This window comes from Bison bison, unplaced genomic scaffold (assembly GCF_000754665.1).
Source record: "Bison bison bison isolate TAMUID 2011002044 unplaced genomic scaffold, Bison_UMD1.0 scf7180017864223, whole genome shotgun sequence".
Lineage (NCBI taxonomy): Eukaryota > Metazoa > Chordata > Mammalia > Artiodactyla > Bovidae > Bison > Bison bison.
In genome coordinates this window covers 1,474,005-1,493,886 of record NW_011494795.1, presented here as the reverse complement: position 1 = coordinate 1,493,886, position 19,882 = coordinate 1,474,005, and the positions used below count along the sequence as shown (strand labels likewise).

General features: G+C 45.2%; 2 protein-coding genes across 4 annotated transcripts in view; one reads left to right on the top strand and one right to left on the bottom strand.

Moving 5' to 3' along the window:
- RSPH10B (radial spoke head 10 homolog B (Chlamydomonas)) overlaps positions 1-4,040 on the top strand; it is a 25,517-nt gene extending 21,477 nt beyond the window's left edge. For 2 of the 3 annotated variants that reach the window (XM_010845749.1, XM_010845750.1), the window contains exons 18-20: positions 596-689; positions 1,932-2,130; positions 3,105-4,040. In XM_010845749.1, the coding sequence (XP_010844051.1) occupies positions 596-689; positions 1,932-2,130; positions 3,105-3,273 (462 nt within the window). In that variant the 3' untranslated portion in view covers positions 3,274-4,040. The remainder of the gene's footprint in view (positions 1-595; positions 690-1,931; positions 2,131-3,104) is intronic. The other variant, XM_010845751.1, reaches the window with a different exon arrangement.
- A 46-nt stretch (positions 4,041-4,086) lies between these two features.
- On the bottom strand, positions 4,087-19,882 carry CCZ1 (CCZ1 vacuolar protein trafficking and biogenesis associated homolog (S. cerevisiae); the record flags this gene model as incomplete). The annotated part of the gene is made up of 15 exons (XM_010845777.1): positions 4,087-4,436; positions 5,299-5,426; positions 5,693-5,851; positions 6,627-6,744; positions 7,317-7,350; positions 10,796-10,907; positions 11,213-11,274; positions 13,172-13,253; positions 14,856-15,031; positions 16,378-16,461; positions 17,030-17,077; positions 18,134-18,211; positions 18,608-18,701; positions 18,795-18,892; positions 19,832-19,882. Coding segments are annotated over 15 exons (1,380 nt in total), but the record flags the coding sequence as incomplete, so codon positions are not given.

Sequence of the window (19,882 nt, the reverse complement as noted above, 5' to 3'; positions counted from 1 at the left end):
TGAGAGAGAAAGAGAAGGCAGGGAGGATTCTAAGATTTCTTTTGGCCTGAAGAACTGAAAGGACAGAGCTGCTGTTTATCATGAAGGGGAGGACCAGGGTTCGACGGGGGGAGGACCAGGGTTCGACGGGGAGAGGAGCTTTGGGGAGAAAACCTAAGGAGCTGGGTTTGGACACATGCTAACTTAAGGTGCCTGAGGAGACGTACAAGTGGTGACAGCAACGGGCAGCTGGAGACAGTTTGGGGTTCGTGGGCGAGATCTACTGGAGGCAGAGCTGTACGTGTACACAGCATGTGTGAGGTAATTACAGCCACTGAGAGATGGTTAATAAACATTCTCCCAACAGACCAGGGTGGTGTCCAATCTTTGGTTTCCTGGGGGAGGAGCTTGCCAGTGGATACAGTAGCTCGGTTCTTCATTTCCTTAATAGGGCAAATATGCAGGTTAAAAAGTCAAACTAGCACAAGGATGTCAGCCTCATGAATACTTTTCTGATTATTTACAACATAGAAAATTAGTCTATAATGATGCAGAAGTCATATTTTGCTTTATGATTTCTTTTTTAAATTTTATTATTATTTTTTTTACGTAAAAGCCTAAAATCAAGAAATCTGTAAGTGACGGAAAAACTTCCAAAGTGAATTTTAAATCTGCAGGAAAAGGGCTGACCTTCCTTTTATCTCAAAGTGGTGAGTATTTTAATTCTAGAACCTCGGTACTAGCAAGCTGTTGCTTGTAAACAACATCACGGTTATAAAAAGGTACAGCCATGTCAGCACCGCGGGGAGCTGGCCTTGGGGTGGCGGTAGGTGTGCGTGAGACGCCTGGAGCGCTGGGGGCCTGGGGGCCGCCTGGTGCCCGTGGCTTCCTCTCGCCGTGGATTTGCCTTTTCTGGACACCTCATATAAACGGAATCATCCGTCTTTTACGCCTGCCTCTTTCACTCACGGTTGCCTTGGGATTCATTCACGTGGTAGCGCGTGTTAGTATTCTGTTCCTCGGTATGGCTGAGTAGTATTCCGTTGTGCGGCTCTACCCCATTTTTACCTACTCTTCAGCTGACGGACACTCGGGTGGTTCCCAGTTTTGGCTGTCATAAAGAATGCCGCTGTGAACACTGCTGTGCCAGTCTTTGTGGCTGTGTCCCTTCGCCCTCAAACTCTGGCACTGGCATCAAGGCTCTCCCCATGTCTTCCGCTCTGGGCCCTTCACAGTGGCTCCTGCGGGGGAGGCTGGTCTGGTCACAGAGCCCTGCGTTGCCACAGGACCTGCGCCCTTACTCCTCTCCCATCCCCACCGTCAAAGAGCCCAAGCAATGGACACCATCAAAAAACAAATGCCGTCTTGACAGATCCCCAGTCTTACTGATATTACAGAACTATCCAAAGCATTATCCTCCTGGAATCAACTATTTTAAACACATTCCAGAGTGGGTGGGTGCTGCCTTAGTAGACGTGAAGCTATATTCCTTATCAAGTCAGTAATTTTACCTACCTTCTTACTCAATTCTAAAATCCTTTAAAGTTTTTTTCTTAAAACTGCCTTTAAAGACAATGTAGTCAAAAGCCAAGGGTTTTTTTTCCCTTTCTCTGAAAATATGAGAATGTTGTAAGTTTTCTAAGATTTTAATTTTAGAAAACCGAAATAGTTAAGCTATTTTAGAAAAAAATATAGGTACCAGGAGGCCTGAAGGAAGTGTTGACCATCATAGCTGGGGTCAGCTGATGCCATCCTTGTTCTGGAGTGGGGGTCCCTGAAGCATTTTGCATTCCCTTAACACCCACAAGCCCATGAGGAGCACAGCGTCACCCTTATGGGGGACGAGGACACTCAGCGCACCACAGGCAGTGACAGAACCGGGAAGGGGAATGCACACTCCCAACGTTACTCAAGCCTGTATCAATGCTCATTTCAATCAGCCTTTCTTGCAGGGAAAAAAGAAAAACACAAGGATGAACAAAAGGAAAAATTCAACATATGGATCAGTAATATGTACGTCTTTTTTGTGAACACTCTCTTCCAAGCACATAAACATGAAGAAACCGTCAAGGAGAAGGTAAAGGAAAACAGGCTGCATAATGAAGCAATGGCCCTTCAGAGGAAGATGGAAAACGAGGAGCTGGAAGCAAGGTAACTTGATAAACACCTCTTGACTCCCTCCCTCCCTCCTGGGTTCTCGGTCATCTTTCTTTCCTGTCCTCTGTGGCAACGCTGAGCTTCAAGACCAAACACTTTCATTAAAAGGCTACGATGTCAGGGACTTTCCTGGTGGTCCAGTGGCTAAGACTCTCGCTCCCAATGCAGGGGGCCTGGGTTCGATCCTTGGTCAGGGAACTAGATCCCACTTGCCACAACGAAGACGTGGTGCAACCAAATAAATTAAAAAACAAAACACACACACACACACACACACACTCACGAGTCTACAACTTCCAAAGCGCGGCATACCCTCGTGTGGGGCTGGGAACCTGTTCTGTCCTAAGGGAGCGATGACGCCCTTGGCCCCAGGCATCCACAGGGACACAGCGTGACACAGACCCAGATCGCCCCGGGCCACATCCCAGCCCCACCACTTATTACACCGGGGTGGCCTTGGGGAAAGTCTGTCCCCGAGTGCCTATTTCTGCCCCTGTGGAGGTGGGGGTGACCCCTCGTAGGACTGCTGTGAGGACTGAGGTAGCTCATGTTTCTGAAACAGAACAGTGATTGGGGCGTGGTGAGCGTGCAGGCATGGCCGCAGTGTCCAGGCTCAGCCCCACACACAGGTCAGTTTCCAGTGCGGATGCTCACCTGTGAAGGGCATCACGAGCCCACTGGCCTGTGGAGGAGAGTGTTGGACTTAAGAACTATCCGCTACAGCAGGACTTTAAAAGGGTTGTGTACTAGCCAAGTTGCTGCAGACAAGCGCTTCACAAGTCACCTAAGATGTATGCGAAGTCTGAACTGACGAGATGTCGACGGCATGACTTTTTATTTCAGGCAAAGTGATGACAAACACTGTTGAGATCCAGGAATGGACTACTTTACACCACACGACAGCAGAAAACCTGGTTTCGAAATTTCAAAGAACAAAATGATACTTTCTTGTGTTTGCTTCTCGTTAGGCTAAACAGCTTGAGAGAGGAAGAGGCCAAAAGACAAGACTACGAGGTGGACATCACCGTGATCAAGGAACCGGTGGACGCCCCCTCCTCGAGTTTCACACCGAGCCCCCCGAAAGAGGACACAGTGGTGTCCAGCAAATCCATCACCAGCAAGAAAAAGAAAAAGTAGACATCACTCTGTTTGTAAACGAGCCACAAGAACAGGCAGGTGTGAAAGGAGGACACCCTGTCTGAGTGTTTCTTGAAGACTGGGGTTTGAGCCCGCTGGGTTTAGGGTTTCTATGTGGTTGGATCACCGAAATGCGTTTTGACAGCTGAGCTGAATGAAATACACACATGGGGGTATTGAATGAGCGTGTATTCATTATGTTTCTTTTTTCTGAATTAAATATAGCACTGGTGATTAAACTTAGAATCTGATCAAACCTACTAGAAAACAGCGGGAGCAGATGAAGCCCTTTACACGCTTCTGCAGCCCCACCCTCTCCAAGCCCGCACGCCTCCTTTGCCTCGGGAACCGCCCGGGTCCACAGCCCGCCTGTCCTTCAGGTGCCACCTCTCCCGTGGCCTCTGCCCTGGTCCTTCTCCACCCGCTCCCACAGCATAGCCAGCAATGCTGCACCGACCCGAGGCCGACCAACGAGGACGGAGAGCCAGTGGCACAGCTGGAGGTTAGCCCAAGACCTGACGTCTCTGTTAGGAGAGTGTCACAGCCAACAGTCCTGTTAAACTTCAAGAGGAACCACCCAAAGCATAAGAATACACCTAAAGCTTCCAAACTACCAAAAAGGAAGGAAACGATCATCAGACGTAAGGCTGGGAAAAAGGGGAAAAAAGAGAATGGAAACAGAAAATGCTGAAGGTGGTGGCAAAGTCCAGATCCACCTGTCGTCACCAAGCAAACGGGCTGACTCACCTCTTCCTCCCCTTCAAAGTTCCCTGGGCTAGAAACCAGCAACCAGAGACTCAAGGCAAGACCAGGATTTTTACAAACTTTTTAAACAATTTATTAGTCTTATTTTCCAGTAAAATATTCACATAATGTCAAAAGAATGGAATGACAGAGGTGTAGCCGACTACCTTTAATTCCACATAAATATTTAAAATCTAAAAACCTCAGGAATCATCAGACTGAGTAGAAATTTGACTCTTCAGAGCAAGTATTGCTTTACTATTGTCATTAATCCAGTCAATAATATGACCAATGACCAGCCGTGGGAAACAGCATGCCTGCTGAGTTGCTTTTTAAAAGATGTTTCACGGAGCCCTTGTCAAGTCAATCCAGGAAGAATATGTTGTTGAACTGCGTTGCGCAAAGCTTCTTGACCTCTTCTGCAAAAGGAACAGAAAACAGTAAGGGAAGAAATTCTCACTTAAGAGGTTATAGGATATAGATCGGTACCTTATTCTAATAATTCTCTGGGAATAAAGTTGGAGATAAATAAAGGTCTTTAACGAATTTGACCTTAAATCTTAGAAGCCTTGATATGTTTGTAAATTGAGAGAAAGATAAAAAGGCTTGATACACAGGAGACTTTCACACTATTTAGCATCTCTTCTTTGGGCCTGACAGGGCGCAAACCCGAAGTGCCTAAGACATCCATGAGTTGGGGGTTAGGAGTACAACTTCTGAAATCTTGAGGAATCTGACACAAGCACACAAACACTCGAGCACAAACACTCGAGCGGCAGCCCTGAGCCGAGGACAGGAGCTGACACAAGCACACAAACACTCGAGCGGCAGCCCTGAGCTGAGGACCAGGAGCTCCACAGTGGCGTCACGCTTTGGACGTTAAGCTCAATTCCCGTTTTCAGGTGTGTTAACTGCCGTCGTTCCTAATGCAGCAACTATTAACCCTAACCACTAGGCCACCAGGGATCTCCCAAAACGCACATTTTACTACATGGTGTATAAAGCCATGGGATTTTTTTTTTCTTCAGCATTAGAGAAAATAAATTTCTTCTGGCCTGTATCAAGTTTCCCAAGAAATAGGCAAGTTTTTCACATACTTTTTCAAGGAACTAAGTTACAGAAAAAGAGACCAAGTGATGGTTTCCTTTGAGCAACAGGGGCCTCTGCTTAACAACCTTAACAGTCACGTTTGCTGTTTACATGCTCCATAGCACACTGAAGAGAGAGTCTGCGAAACATCAGCAGCATTAAAATTCTGCTCAGACACCAAACCCTACTTACCATTGACTTCAATCAGGTTTGCATTTTTTTGATTCAAAATAACATACAGCTCCCTCTGGTCGGACTTCTTCCCAACAACCCAGTAATCACTCATGGCTTTCACAATGATTTCTTCATCCTCGTCCACTCTGTAAGACAGGAGTTTCAAGACCAATTGTTTATTTTATATGTACAGCTGGACTCTGACAAACATTCTGAAATAAGAAACAGGAAACCTGAGCGACCTGAAAAGGTCAGGGAGTCAGTCCCCTGTGAGTGACCAGCCACTCCCGGGCTTGATGACATTCACCCAAGAAGGTGGTCAGGCCCTCTGAAGGGGCCTGGGATCACTTGGTGTTTGGAGCTGATTCTCATTAGAGAGCAGACACCTAACTGGAGAGGGGGTGAGAATTACCTTGTGAAATCACTATTGATGTCACCCAGAATCTTCATTAGATCCGGATGGACAGATGTGAGTGACACACTGGGTGTCTTCCTCATGTGAACTGTACTTTTTTCTGCTAAATTCATATGGTTGAAGTAGATAAACTTAAACTGGGGTTCTTTTTCAGACCTGTGAACACATGTTATTCAGATGGTAACATTCTGAAAGAACAATTACACGGAAAAGAAAGTTTCTGAAATATCATAGCATTACCCCAACTATACTCCACAGTGTCAAAACCCTGTGTGTACAATGGCTAAGGTTGTGTTTTCAATGGCTAGGCCTTCAAATCAAGAACCTCAGTTAAGACATAACATTCGGCAGTAACTTCTTGGATATCTGTGACATATTCAATATGACTGAATTTCCCAGTGAGCTCAAGTATGCATTTTAAAAACCAAAAATATTTTAACTGTGATGATTTTCTTACAAGTACAGTGTTTTATAAACGGTAGTCACTCAGTTATTTGCCAACTAAAGAAAAACCCGGACTGGCTCACGTCACAGCCAGCTTCACCGGGAACACTTCTGCACAGGAGGCCGAGTGCGTTCCGTCTGCACAAAGCAAAGCCCTGCTGACCACCACTGCCAGCGTGGACCTCACAGCCTGGGCAGGGCACATGGGGAGGGGTGCACGAGGCCAAGACCAGGGGCGGAGCTGGCAGGCCTGACCCCACACGCTCACCCCGCCATCGGGGAGGGCAGAGGGGATGCATTAGCCCCAGCCACCATTGTGGGGCAGAAAAACCCGGGAACAACTCCCTAGGAAGCCCTGCAGACAAGGCCAATCAACATGTGTGTCATCTGGATTCAGAAAACACCATCCACGTTCTAAGTAAAAGCCACCCTGATTCACCCAAAGCCAGTGAAATGCTTGAAAGTAACCAGGAAGCAGAGTACAAACCCAGACATTCTCTTGTTGATGTTAAACTGCTCACAGATGTCAGATGCCAGCACTGTGAGCTGGGGCCCCACGATGCTGTCCAGTCTGCGGCAGAAATCCAGTGTGGGCTGAATGGAGGCTACGAGTAATTCAAGAAATACTAGTGAGTGTCGGGGGCCAGGGGTTAACGAGCTCGATTTTCACTTCACTGTCTTAACAATATGCAAACTACTGATCTGGGAAATAATGAAATGATCAGAGCCCTCTCCCCTCCGAAACAGAAGAGACACAGGGCTCAGAATTAGTTATATTTAAGATGAAAAAGAGGCAAAGACTCATCGCACTGTCAATGTGGACTGCAGCATGCCCTGCGGGGTGGTAAACTGACTGGCTGCCCTCAGTAAAAGGAAGGTCAGATTCTTATTTAACAACCACCACAGCAGCACTCACGGCCCGGTACCGTTGGTCCATACAGGTATTACCTAATTCTAAAGCTCCTTTGAGATGGGCGCTCCCTGTGATCGCATCATGGGCAAGAAGGCACAGAAGCAGGCAAGCTGGGACTTTAGCGATATTAGAAACAGCGGAAGCCCTCGATGGGCGATAGGGCTTAACGCGGCCTCCGTGTTGCTACGACAACATATCTATCATTCAGGAATGGAAGGGAGCAAAGTGTAAAGAGACAAGGCTCAGACACACGTGTGTACCTACCATCGATCATAAAGCACACAGCTGCGCTCATGGCCTGGGGTGAAAGAAACCAAGATTAGGACGTGGTACAAAAATAGAGGACTGAAATAACCGAACGCAGTGGCCTCGTTTGAATCTTTTTTTAAACATATCAACTTTATAAGGACTTTCCAAAGTCAGCTGAAGGAATCTAGATGGGGCTGGATATTAGATGATATTAGGGAAGTATTATTTATTTTGGTCAGGCAGGATAATGGCAGTGCTGACGCTAACACAGACGCCCTTAGTAGTTAGAGATGCAGAATGAACTCTGAGGGGAATGACAGGATGACTTAAAACGTGCTAACAAAAAAGCAAAATGTGTAGAGGCGAGAGATATTATCACCATAATGTTAATCAAGCTCTGTGATACGTACCTGTGTATTCATTATTCTAATATGCTTGTGTGTGTTTGAAAAAACCCCAGTAAATTAATGTCACCTGGCTTGCTTTTTTATTATAGCAAATACTGCAGTTTTGATGGGAGTAAGTAGCGGGAACCTACAGCAAGCCAGAGCGTAAATAGAACAGCCAAAAAATATTTACATTTATCAAAGTCGTGTAATAGTGTTAAAAAAAAAAAAAAGGCCAAAACAGAACATGTAGGCTTGGGACTTCCCTAGTGGTCCTGTGGTTATGAATCTGCCTTCCAGGGCAGGGGACAGGTTCAGTCCCTGGTCGGGGGACTAGGACTCCACGTGCCTTGGGGCAACTGAGCCCACATGCTCTAGAGTCCGAGCTCTCCAAGCAGAGAAGCCTGTGTGCCACAGGAACTCAAGGCAGCCAAAAAAAAAAACAGGTTTGTGATGAAAATGCAAAAGACTTCCTCCTCTGAGGCCTGCTCCCCCGGCAACCACTGTGACTGTCTAGATAATACGGCTACAGCACCATCACCATGGCTGTCGTGACGGACGTGGCTCCTCTTCAGCCATCACCCCTGCCCCCTGCCCGGTTTAAGCCACTCTACTTCCTCCGCTGGACGGTCACCTTGCAGCCTCAGACGGCTCAGTCCTCACGCCTCCAGTCACAGCCACTCTTTCATGAGGGCATTAACCTCCCCGTGTCCCTGCACCTCTCCGCACCTCCCCTTCTCAGCCTTGTTCAGCTCTCACTTCATGTGTGCGTGGTCAAAGCTAATGACATTTATGCTCCTCTGTAACTGAATGGTAATTACTATTTGCCCATAAAGAGGCTGCAGACTGGGTGGCTTATAGGCCGGTTCCACCCAATATAGGTCTTTCTTTTTGTTTCAAGTCATTCTGACTTAGATGCCAACTAGTTTGCTACCAAAATCCCAATTTCCAGCCTCTCCTCAGGCATCGAGAGACCTGGGACCACGGCTCTTCCCTCTGGCCACCACCTGGTCTCCTTGGGACGCGGCCCCTCTGTGTGACACAGGGTCCTGAACCCCGACCCAGCTTGCCTCCCTTGTGTCTGCCATCGGACATTTGTGTGCCTGACTCCTTAGAAATTTATTTAAAGAAAAGAAAACAAAAAAACGGCCCTTTTAAAGTCTACTAAAAAAGTTGAAGAATTTCAAATACATTAAAAATGTACTTGGAAAAGTAACACACGAACCCCAAGGACCATCACTTTCTCAACAACCGTCAACTCACGGATAATCCTGCCCGATTCACCGCCCTGATTCACATATTAATAATCTCTCTCCCCAGGGAAACATCGTAATTGGAGAAAAATATAAAAAACAATCAAATTTCCAGAGGGAAATTTTCCTCAGGGCAGACAGCAGATGGAGAAACGCTTATAAAAGGCAATCTACTACAACTTAGTATTTTAGTCTTTTATTACAGCTGTGAATACATATATTAAAAAAGAAGCAAGACCTCAAATCAGTAACAACCTTCCATCTTAAGAGCTTGGAAAAAAGAAGCGCAAACCAACCACAAAGCAAGCAGAATGAGGGATATGACGACTGGAACGGAAATAAACTGGAACAGAGAACAGAAAAACAAGAGGAAAAAATGAAACCAAAAGATGATCCTCTGAAAAGAACCACAAAACTGAAAAACCTTTAGCTGGCCCATCTAGACCAAGGAGAGAAAAGACGCACGTGACTAAAAGGAATGAGAGGGGAGACCGCACTACCGACTTTAAAAGACAAGAGTACAAGCCTATATATTATGACAACACTGACACCAGCAACTTGAACAACCTAAAATAGACAAATTCCTAAAAAGATACAACTACTAAAACTGACTCAGAGGAAAAGAAAATCAGAAAAGACCAATAATAAGTAAAGAGATTAATGAGTTAAACACGTCCCCAAAGACAAGTCCAGACGTAGGTGGCTTTATTGTAACCAAACATTTGAAGAATTCACACCTGTCCTCCAGAAAGCCTTCAAAAACAGGATATCAACCTTATACCAAAACCAGACAAAGGGAAGACTTCAAAACGAAAGAAAACAGACCAGCAACCCCTCATGGCCCTGAGCTCACGCAGGTCAGCTGGGCCTCTGGGAGGTCTCTGGGAGGCCAGCTACAGATAGTCGGCCACGAGGGTGGTCAGCGGGGCCTGCACCCAGTCTCTGGATGTCAAGGCTTGGGTGAGCCTCCCTGGAAGGCAACACGCCCTATGCTCTGTCACCTGGCTCTGCTGGGAGAAACAGGCACTGTGCCGTCTGCACGACAGTCCAGAGGCCAGCTGGAAGCCTGAGCCTGGTCACGAAGATCAAAGACCCTCTGTGCCGCAACTAAGACCCAACATAGCCAAATAAAAACCACCCAACCTGACATAAACAGGGGGCTTCCCTGGTGGCTCAGTGGTAAGAATCCACCTGCAATGCAGGAGACATGGGTTCAATCCCGGGGTCAGGAAGATCCCCTGGAGAAGGAAATGGCAACCTGCTCCAGTATTCCTGCCTGGGCAATCCCATGGACAGAGAAGCCTGGCGGGCTACAGTCCATGGGGTCGCAGAGAGTCTGAAACAGTGTAGTGACCACACAACGTAAGCTTACATCCTGACAAGCCAGTATCCCGACGGAAACTCAGACCATCCTCGTGAATTAGCGAGCCCACAGCTTTAACGTAAATTTACATCCTGACGAGACAGTATCCCGACGGAAACTCAGACTATCCTTGTGAATCAGCGAGCCCACAGCTTTAAAAGCAGAGCGGAGGCAGAATCCACTGAAGGGGGGGCAGGCGTCAAACGACAGTGGCCTTGACGGCCTGACCTGTCCACATGCAGGACTTGTGAGTCATGGCCGCAGACAGTGACCCTCTCACAAATCACGGAGCTGTTCCACGGGGACTGAAAATAAACCTCTTACTCCAGAAAGCACCCATTTCGAGTTTTACAATAACCAGAACGTGCGAGGACACTGTTTCAAGGATCATGTGAGAGGCCTGCACACCAACTGGTGTACCTGGTGGAAGCTGTGCCAGAAAGATCTACTTTAGCATCGACCTGTAACCCTGGAGTGAGAGACGACTGTTACCTTATAAACAATTAAGTGCAGAGCTTCGTAAGTGTCGTCTGTATTTACAAAAATTTTGGGGAATCTGCATTTTGCTTCTGGATCATTAAGGTTCAAGGGGCCAGTGAGGAATCTGAAAAGCAAGCACAGAGATGCGTTGATTCACTCAGGCAGATATAAGCAGGAACATGTAAACAGTGCACTCCTATAAAGGGTGGTAATACACACCCCCTTTTTTTGGGGAAGCTAGACACTACTTAGAAAACACCATATCAGAAAATAAAAAAAGAATAGTTTTAATTCATTGCAACCAAAAGGATTTCCTTTGCTGATTATTGTCAGCAAAGCAGCACAGAGGCAGTTCAGTGTTTGTGATTTTATCTTTACCAGAAAAGATAATAAAGCCCAGGACTGTCCATCAGAGGGCAGGAGTCCTACCTTCCATAGTGCTGCAGGTTTCCTGGCATTTCTGCCCTTATTGGAGAATCCCTTCCCGCCAACTGTAAACAGATTTAATATCGACACGTGACTTCTTAGATTTTCTATATTCAACGCTTTGAGAAACAGCATTCGTATCTACTGGTTGACTCCATGCCATGTATCTGTATCAGTTTCCCATATTCATCCCCACCAAAAAAAAGCGGCAGGGGGAGAAGGATTACAGAGGAACAGAAAGGACTCACTGGTTTTAACCAGAACTTCATTGTACCCCAAGTTCCACATACGGGCTTGACAGCAATAACCGAAGGCTGACGCGTGCTAGGCAATGACATCAATTACTCAATTTCATCTTGTTTCACCCCTGTGGGGAATGCCCTCTCCCAATTTTCCAGAAGCGGAAACTGAAGTTTGAAGAAGTTCACCAATGCGGCCAGCTCCTGAGTGGAGGGGCCGGGTAGCAAACCCAAGCCTGTCTGACTTCAAAGTCCCTGCCTTTGGTCATGACACTGTGCCTCCTTGTAGGTTTTTATTTGTATCACATTCCTGGTTTCTTCTGCTGAAGATACACTATTTCAATATGTGTAGGAAATGAAAAAAAAAAAAAAAAATCCAAATCTAACAGGCATGTTAGCTGAAGTTTATTCTTCTAAAACTTTTTGATGTTCTTCTAGCCTATGTAAGGTTTTAGCATACAACTTGAAAGACTGAAAAGCACTGTCAAATTTGACAGTAAAAACACACAGCTAACTCTCACAGATGCAGCCTGCACTGACACAAGTCCTCCCGTGCCCGTGTTCCTGCTGCCCTGTTGTACGCTTCTGTTTTAGAAGTCTGGCTCTTTAGACGTTTAATAAAGCAGCAAGAGCTTTCAGCTGCTACAACAGCACTGCCCCTCCGTGGGAAAGTCTCCTGAGGGTCCTTCTGAGGGTGTGCTTGAAAGCAGGTGCTTTAGCATCAAGCAGACCCAGAGATCAAGTCCTGGCTCTGTCACTTACTAGCTGGGGGGCACTGGGTGAGTCATGGGGGTCTCCTTTCTGTAAGATGGAGGTGAGGTCCCCAGCTCTCAGGATGTCATGAGATAACGCAAGCTTTCTGGGTAGGTATACTGTGTCTGCTGTACAGCATATACTCCAGCAACGTGAGCCACTATATTCAAACTACCCAGAAGGGAAGTCAGGGCAGGACTGGGTCCTTCTCAAAACCTTGAGATTTCTTATCTGAAAGATATTTTCCTGTTTCAAGGCATGGCCTTAAAAAATAGAGCAAGGGAGAGTGTGTGTGTGCACGTGTGCGCGCATTCACCCTTGGGTCAAAATGATAATTTCATGGCTTATGAATACTTTACCTAATTAAAGCTAAAAATGGATGCTTTGGGGAAAGCACTGTGGTATTATTTACAGTTTTCTGCAGAAAAGTGGGAGAGTCAGTGCCACAGTGGAAAAGCCAGGAGGCAGTATAAAATCAACTCAGGACTGGATCTCCTGTTTGTAGGTGCAAAGACCACTGTTTTGTCCAAGATCGCGGGCATTCTGAGAGCTCCCAGAACCCAGCCTAAAGATCCAGTTTTCCCTCTTACACCTCTGCAACTGCATTTGAACAAAATGCAGAAAAGCTGGCATACGTAGCTCTCCATGCTAAGTGACACAAGAGGTTTCTACACCTGCAGATTCCATGTTACCTGGATTCAACCAACTGCAGGTTGAAAACAGGGAGAAAAAGCTTCAAAGTTTCCAAAAGCAAAATTTGAATTTGCCACATGCTGGCACCTACTTATGTAACGTTTACATTGTATCAGGGTTTTTCTTAGCACGCCCCCGTGGATACCGACAGACAGCTCCATCACTGAACATCACACTAACAGTGTAAACTGTAGATGAGAACTGCCCCCCACCACGTCCCTCCACTCCCCTAAGTACCTATTTATCCATCTCTCTAGAGATTAGTACCCCATCTTACCTCAGGTTCGATATGCCTTGGAAACAGAGACGTGGTGAGGTATTTATATAAAATTCTCATGTCGTCTTGTTCTAATCCACTCCTGCAACATCAGAAAAGTACTGTGTTAAAAGCCTGGAATTGGTCTTCCATCTTCCCATTGTTTTGTGATTAAACATCACCTCTGACTCTTTACGTGGGATTATCCAGGGAGCGTCAGCAGCTGATGGCCACTCTGCTCCAGGTACCAGATTTCTGGGCTACTGGTCACGCTTTCTCTCACCCACCCCCCTGAATACAGTGTACGCTGTGGACAAGGAACTTGGTCCTGTTATGTCTCAGACATGTACGTGGGTTTTAATTCTCTCAATTTCAGAGTAGGCAAAAAGTGGGCAGAGAAAGAAACAAACTTTCAGGGAAACCATCCACTCTGAGATGAGACAAAAGTAAGTGGCACGTGGAAAAGTGCAGAGAATCCAGCAGGCGTTGTTGGACTTGATCCAAAATCAGTTTTTCATTTTGTGTGTGTGTGTGTGTGTGTAATAAAGTTTTATTAAAGTATAAAGGAGACAGAGAAAGCTTCTGACACAGGCATCAGAAGGGGGCTGAAAGAGTACCCTCCTGGCTAGTCTTCAGCTGGATGTTATATAGTCATTGCTGCTGCTAAGTCGCTTCAGTCGTGTCCGACTCTGTGCGACCCCATAGACAGCAGCCCACCAGGCTCCCCCATCCCTGGGGTTCTCCAAGCAAGAACACTGGAGTGGGTTGCCATTTCCTTCTCCAAAAAATCAGTTTTTCAGGTAAGGATATAAACAATGAGTCTGTATCTGGGTTTTTTTTTTCCTATTAAATTGAAATCTCCCTTGATAGAAACCAAGCCTCTGCGTGACACCCCCAAGGCCCTTGAGGCCCTCTCTTCTTTCCCAGGGAAGTCGCAGGTTATGTTAGCAGCCTGGTCTGTCAGCACAGGAACACTCCCTGCCATCAACATTCACAGAGCACAAACGAGGAGCCCGAAACACAAACCCCAAAACAGAATGGCTCTGAGCGAGAGGGCCTTCAGCGGGCCCCGCCCCCAGGAACCTCAGTGGCTCCTCCAGGGCAGACCCCCCTCAGCTGCAAACAGCTCGGCCCCCAACGAGGCTGGGGCCCCGGAGGGCTCACGCACATTCACACAGCTCTTCGGGGGTTAGTCTTCGGTCATTGAGAACATTTAGTAACAGTTTATCTTTGCTTCTTAAGTAGCAACACTTTTATCAAAGAAATTATGTTTTTGTCCCTAGGAGACAAGACCCAAATATAGCTTGATGACAGCGAGTTAATTTTCTGATTTTATAGTACCTTTAACTTCTTGGATGTTTTAAAATAGTAGCTTCTTTAAAAGAAACTATGAAAATCACATTTACTATGCTAGTTCTTTGAAGATGTTTTTGGAAAAATACCAAAATCAAAATGGGAGTCGTAAACCTAACATTTTCTCCATCATTCATGGAACCAGTTTTAAACTCCCCTGCTCAGTAATTTTAAACAAAATTACCTTAATTTTGGTTTAAACAATCACTGCCTTATTTTGACAATATCTAAAAAGGCGCGTCCCACCCCACCCCACTCTCACCCCCACCCCCGGCTGTTATTTCCAGTTTGACAACCTGCTATCAATCCAGTCACTGCTGTTTTTATGATCCTAAAAGATGGGAGTACCTACCAGATGAGTTGATCATTATAGAGAAAGGCAGTGTACTTGACTATACTCAGGCTTTCTTCCATTCTGTTAATAAAGGACTGGATTTTCAAATAAGTCATTTTATCCAATGGGAAGAAGCTGATCCCACCAAATATGTCGAGTAGATCGCAGGACTGCAAATGCAACGTTTGCAAATACTGCAGGAAAAAAATAAAGCATAAAACTTACTAATAGCACATAGAAGCTAGTACTCTGGCAGCTGAAAATAACAGTCTTAATTTGTGGTACAATTACACACTAGCAAACAGCACATTTACAAGATCAACATGGAGGTGAACCACAGGGAACTGGATATGGAATCAATACCAATTTCAAAAAATTAAGTTCAATGTCATTAGTGTCCTTTCAGCTGTGTTTTCTCTCTGTGAGGTGTTAATTCCTTATTAGTGCTATGCAGATTTGACTGACCTCTGCACATGGTATTATGGACCATGTTATACTAACATCACACTGGAAGGCATGCAGTCAGTGATGGTGGACAGGAGAGGAATACAGACGGAACAGGAACCAGGGGACAGTCAGAGTCGATGATTATGATCATTAAAGTGAAGAAACAAAGAAAAGTAATTCATAGAAACAAAATAACTGAAAAACAGACATTAAAGTAGTACCGGGAGAAAGATCAGTTGAGACTCATTCCTCTAAGACACACTGAATTTGACCAGGGATACTTCCCTGGTGGCTCAGATGGTAAAGAATCTGGGTTGGGAAGTATTCCTGCCTGGAGAATTCCATGGACAAAGGAACCTGGTGGGCTACAGTCCATGGGGTTGCAAAGAGTTGGACATGACTGAGTGACTCACACTTTCACTTTTTTCAGGGTAAAATATGCAAAATTGACACTGAAGGAAAAGGAGAACAATGTAGGGGGAGAAAGGTCACACTCATGACCACTAAGGGGAAAAAATCTGTGTTACAGCCGCACACTTCACCTTGAGTCAGTACAGATGACGCATGTTTAATGAACACAATCGATCCATGAGAACGTGCGACTTTGCTAATTAACCAATCCACCCCAAGAAGTTTGCTTTGCTTTGGAGTAAGCCCACACTGACAGACACAGGTGGGTCAAGGATGAAGCCAGAAGACATCTCCAAGGTGCTTTAAGGAGCTGGGCACAATTGTCAGGAAGCTCTGATTCACGAGCACAAACCAAGGGACTTCCCTGGCGATCCAGTGTTTGACTCTGGGTCTCCAATGCAGGGGGCATAGATCTGATCCCCGGTCGGGGATCTAAGGTCCCGTTTGCCATGTGGCAAAATAAATAAATAAAAAATAAACTAAAGGTTAAAACTGGGAAAAAAAAAAAAAAAACAAATCTAACCTATTTCCTCACCGGTCTGATTCCGTCCCACTATGCCTGAGTCTCCACGCCAACTCCAATTTCTAGGTTTGTTTGTATGTGAGAAGCAAACTTGTCTGTATTTCTCTAACAGTCAGTTTGATAATTACCAAGATTACAAATAAAATTCCGAATACTTACTCGATGGAAGAATTTCTCTAATCTTTCTTTTAGGAGCTTGACACCTCCATCTTCCATGGCTCTTAGAAATGTACCATTAAAAAGCTAATGGTGTAAAAGATTAAGAAAAAAACATTTTTGTCCTTCAATTTCCCAATACAACAAGTTCTTCTTTCTCTTTTACATAATTCTGCTTATTTCATCCCACAATTCTTTTTGAATATAGAAAATACTTACATTAGAAAGTCTGAGTTATAAGTCACAAAATACCAAAACACTGTTAAGGGATACTGAAATTTCTGTAAAATCACCCAATTGTTCTGGGCATTTTTAAAAAACCTGAACTCACATCTAAGTTTCACTTTATATAAATAATATTGCTAGACTTCTTATATCGTACAAATCTTTGCACTTCCTTAAGAACACGGATTCTATCATTCACTGATGCAGATATACTCTTAGGACAAGTCGGGGAAGAGAAAAGGGCTCTTTATTGCATGAATTGGTACAGGCATAAACCTCAATACCGCTTCACAGGCCCCATTATTTCCTCCCCATAACAGACACGTAGTCACCTTACAGTCATGATAAAGAATTAAGAATTATTTTAAATGACCCACGTAAATTGGGGTAATCGGCTAGACTCTCAACCTAGAGAACATGTCGTGCTTACCTTGTACATGCTGTAGCATTGTTGGAGCACCGAACTGTAAACCTTGTCCTACAAACACCACAGAAACAACACAGATCTCATTCGAGGGAAAACAAAAAAATTATCGATTGCATAGTAAAGGTATAGTGACTCTTGGTAAAGCAATATAACGTTCATACACATGGGCCTATAATAGTTGTGTGCTGAAACGAAGAGGTATTTAAATTCAATTATGAACCCGTAAGCCTAAGAAAGGCTATGACCAACATAAACAGCATACTAAAAAGCAGAGACATTACTTTGCCAACAAAGGTCCGTCTAGTCAAAGGTATGGTTTTTCTAGTAGTCATGTGAAGATGTGAGAGTTGGACTATAAAGAAGCTGAGCACTGAAGAATTGATGCTTTTGAACTGTGGTGTTGGAGAAGACTCTTGAGCGTCCCTTGGACTGCAAGGAGATCCAACCAGTCCATCCTAAAGGAAATCAGTCCTGAATATTCATTGGAAGGATTGATGCTGAAGCTGAAACTCTAATATTTTGGGCACCTAATGGGAAGAACTTACTTATTGGAAAAGACCCTGATGCTGGGAAAGAATGAAGGCAGGAGGAGAAGGGGATGACAGAGGATGAGATAGTTGGATAGATATCACTGACTTAATGGACATGAGTTTGAGCGAGCTCTGGGAGTTGGTGATGGATAGGGAAGCCTGGCATGCTGCAGTCCATGCATGGGGTCGCAAAGAGTCAGACACGACTGAGCGAGTGAACTGAACTGAAGCCTAGTTCGGCAGTTCTCTCCAGTAATTCTTGGCTGGAAAATCCCATGGACAGAGGAGCCTGGCAGGCTAAGTCCATGGAGTTGCAAAGAGCTGGACAAGACTGAGCAAACAAGTCTAATTTTTAGGAGGGCTTCAAACACGGATGAATAGAGGAAGGCAGTGGTAAGAGACAGCACATACACGTTTTTATAAGATTGTGCTCATGGAAACAACAAGCACAACATTCCCCTGTGCTGACCTTGAGAAACTTCTGCCAAAGTGACATAAGTTAAATCTGAACAAGTCAGTCACTCAAGATAGTAACAATTTTTTTCCGAAAAATATGAAATAAAAAATGACACATTACCAGCAACTCCTCCTCTTGGTATTCAACAACTGGTTTTCCATCTTTACTTTGCTTTTCAATGATAGGATTCCGAACAACCTACAAATTTTGATTTAAGAAATTATATGCGTTTTTAAATTTTCCCCTAACTTAAATAAACTTGAACACGTCCCAACACCAAAATTTCTTAAAGGAGCCCCCAAAAACAAATACACCAAACAGGAGTTTGATTTTTAAATTGCTACTGACTGTACTGTAACTAACCCACTCCAGTGTTCTTGCCTGGAGAATCCCAGGGACGGGGGAGCCTTTTGGGCTGCCGTCTATGGGGTCGCACAGAGTCGGACACGACTGAAGCGACTTAGCAGCAGCAGCTGCAGTACTGTAACTCTCCCCTGATGCAATGACCAGAGGACTTCCCTGAATTCCTAACGGTAAAGATCACCCATAACTGTATAATACAAATTCAGAAAAGTGTACTGTATATGTAAATACCATGACCATCCAGAAATTTTCTTCTGGTTCGCTGAAGAACTGTCTGTTCTTCTGCGTATGTAAAGATTTTGCAGGTTTTGATGGACTAAAGGTCCTAAAAACGGTAAAAGAATATGTTAGCGACAATCCCCCAGTGGAGGTTTTAAGAATTCACTGAGCTCTGCAAAAGCACATTGAAAGATATTACCTTGTAAACTGTACAATAGCTTCACATAATCCAACGTTTCTAATTTTTTCATTCTTTTCTACTTCATTTGGATAATAAAACAAAATTTTATTTTCCTCCTAAAGTATGGAGAGAGAGAATCACATTGACATAAGCAGTTTGTCTGTCTTAGCTGTCGACAATACTTGGTATCAACCTCTCATGTCATATGTGCTAGCTGGCAAGACAAAACAAAGGCCCCTTTTAGAAAAACAAAGATTATCTTCTCTTCAGGGTGTAACAAACGCCCACCTGAATGAAAGGCAATTGTGATATTTGCTAAGTCGTATGCCATCTGAACTAAATTAGACAACGATGCTGAAAACTCCATCTTTGGATTTCTTTCTCCATGCTAATTTGTAATACATCAACGCTTGTAAGAAACAAGTGTGTGCACGTGCACAGACATACACCTCCCCACAAATTAAACCCAGCAAGTTCACAAGCATTTGGACTGGCAGCCTTTAAAAGGACCGTGATTTCCTGCCAACAAAACTTGGCGCCGGACATCCTTTGAGGAAGTTACCGTCCCCACCTTAAAAAAGTAATGATAAAAAACCCAAAACAAAACCATCCGCTCCCATCCGACTTAACTTATTAATTCGGAAAAAAAACTTTCCGAAGATCCGCCAAGCCTGCATTACAGGACTACCGTCTCCTACTCTTGTTTTAGTTTCTAGGCGGGGGACTTCCAGCAACAAAGACAAAAGCTCAACTTTAATCATCCAGGGTTGATGTTAAAGAGAAGAGAGACTCCACCTGTGTGATTAACCCGACGAACCTTCACTCAATACACAGGCACTGATCTGGGACCTGCAACCAGACCCTGCCCGCGTTGTCTGGGCCCTGCAGCACACCCAGCACACAACAGTCCGATAAAGGCCAGTCGATAAGGGAGACTGACAAGCGACGACCCCAGGCGCACCCCGCGGCTGCCCGGGCCGGACCCCATCCGGCAGCCCCCTACCCGGGGCCCTCTGCCACCCACGGACGCCCGCGCGCGGCCCCGCTCCACTTACCTCTCCCTCGCGCGGCCCGAAGCGCGGGTTGTAGATGAAGAAGCTCAGCAG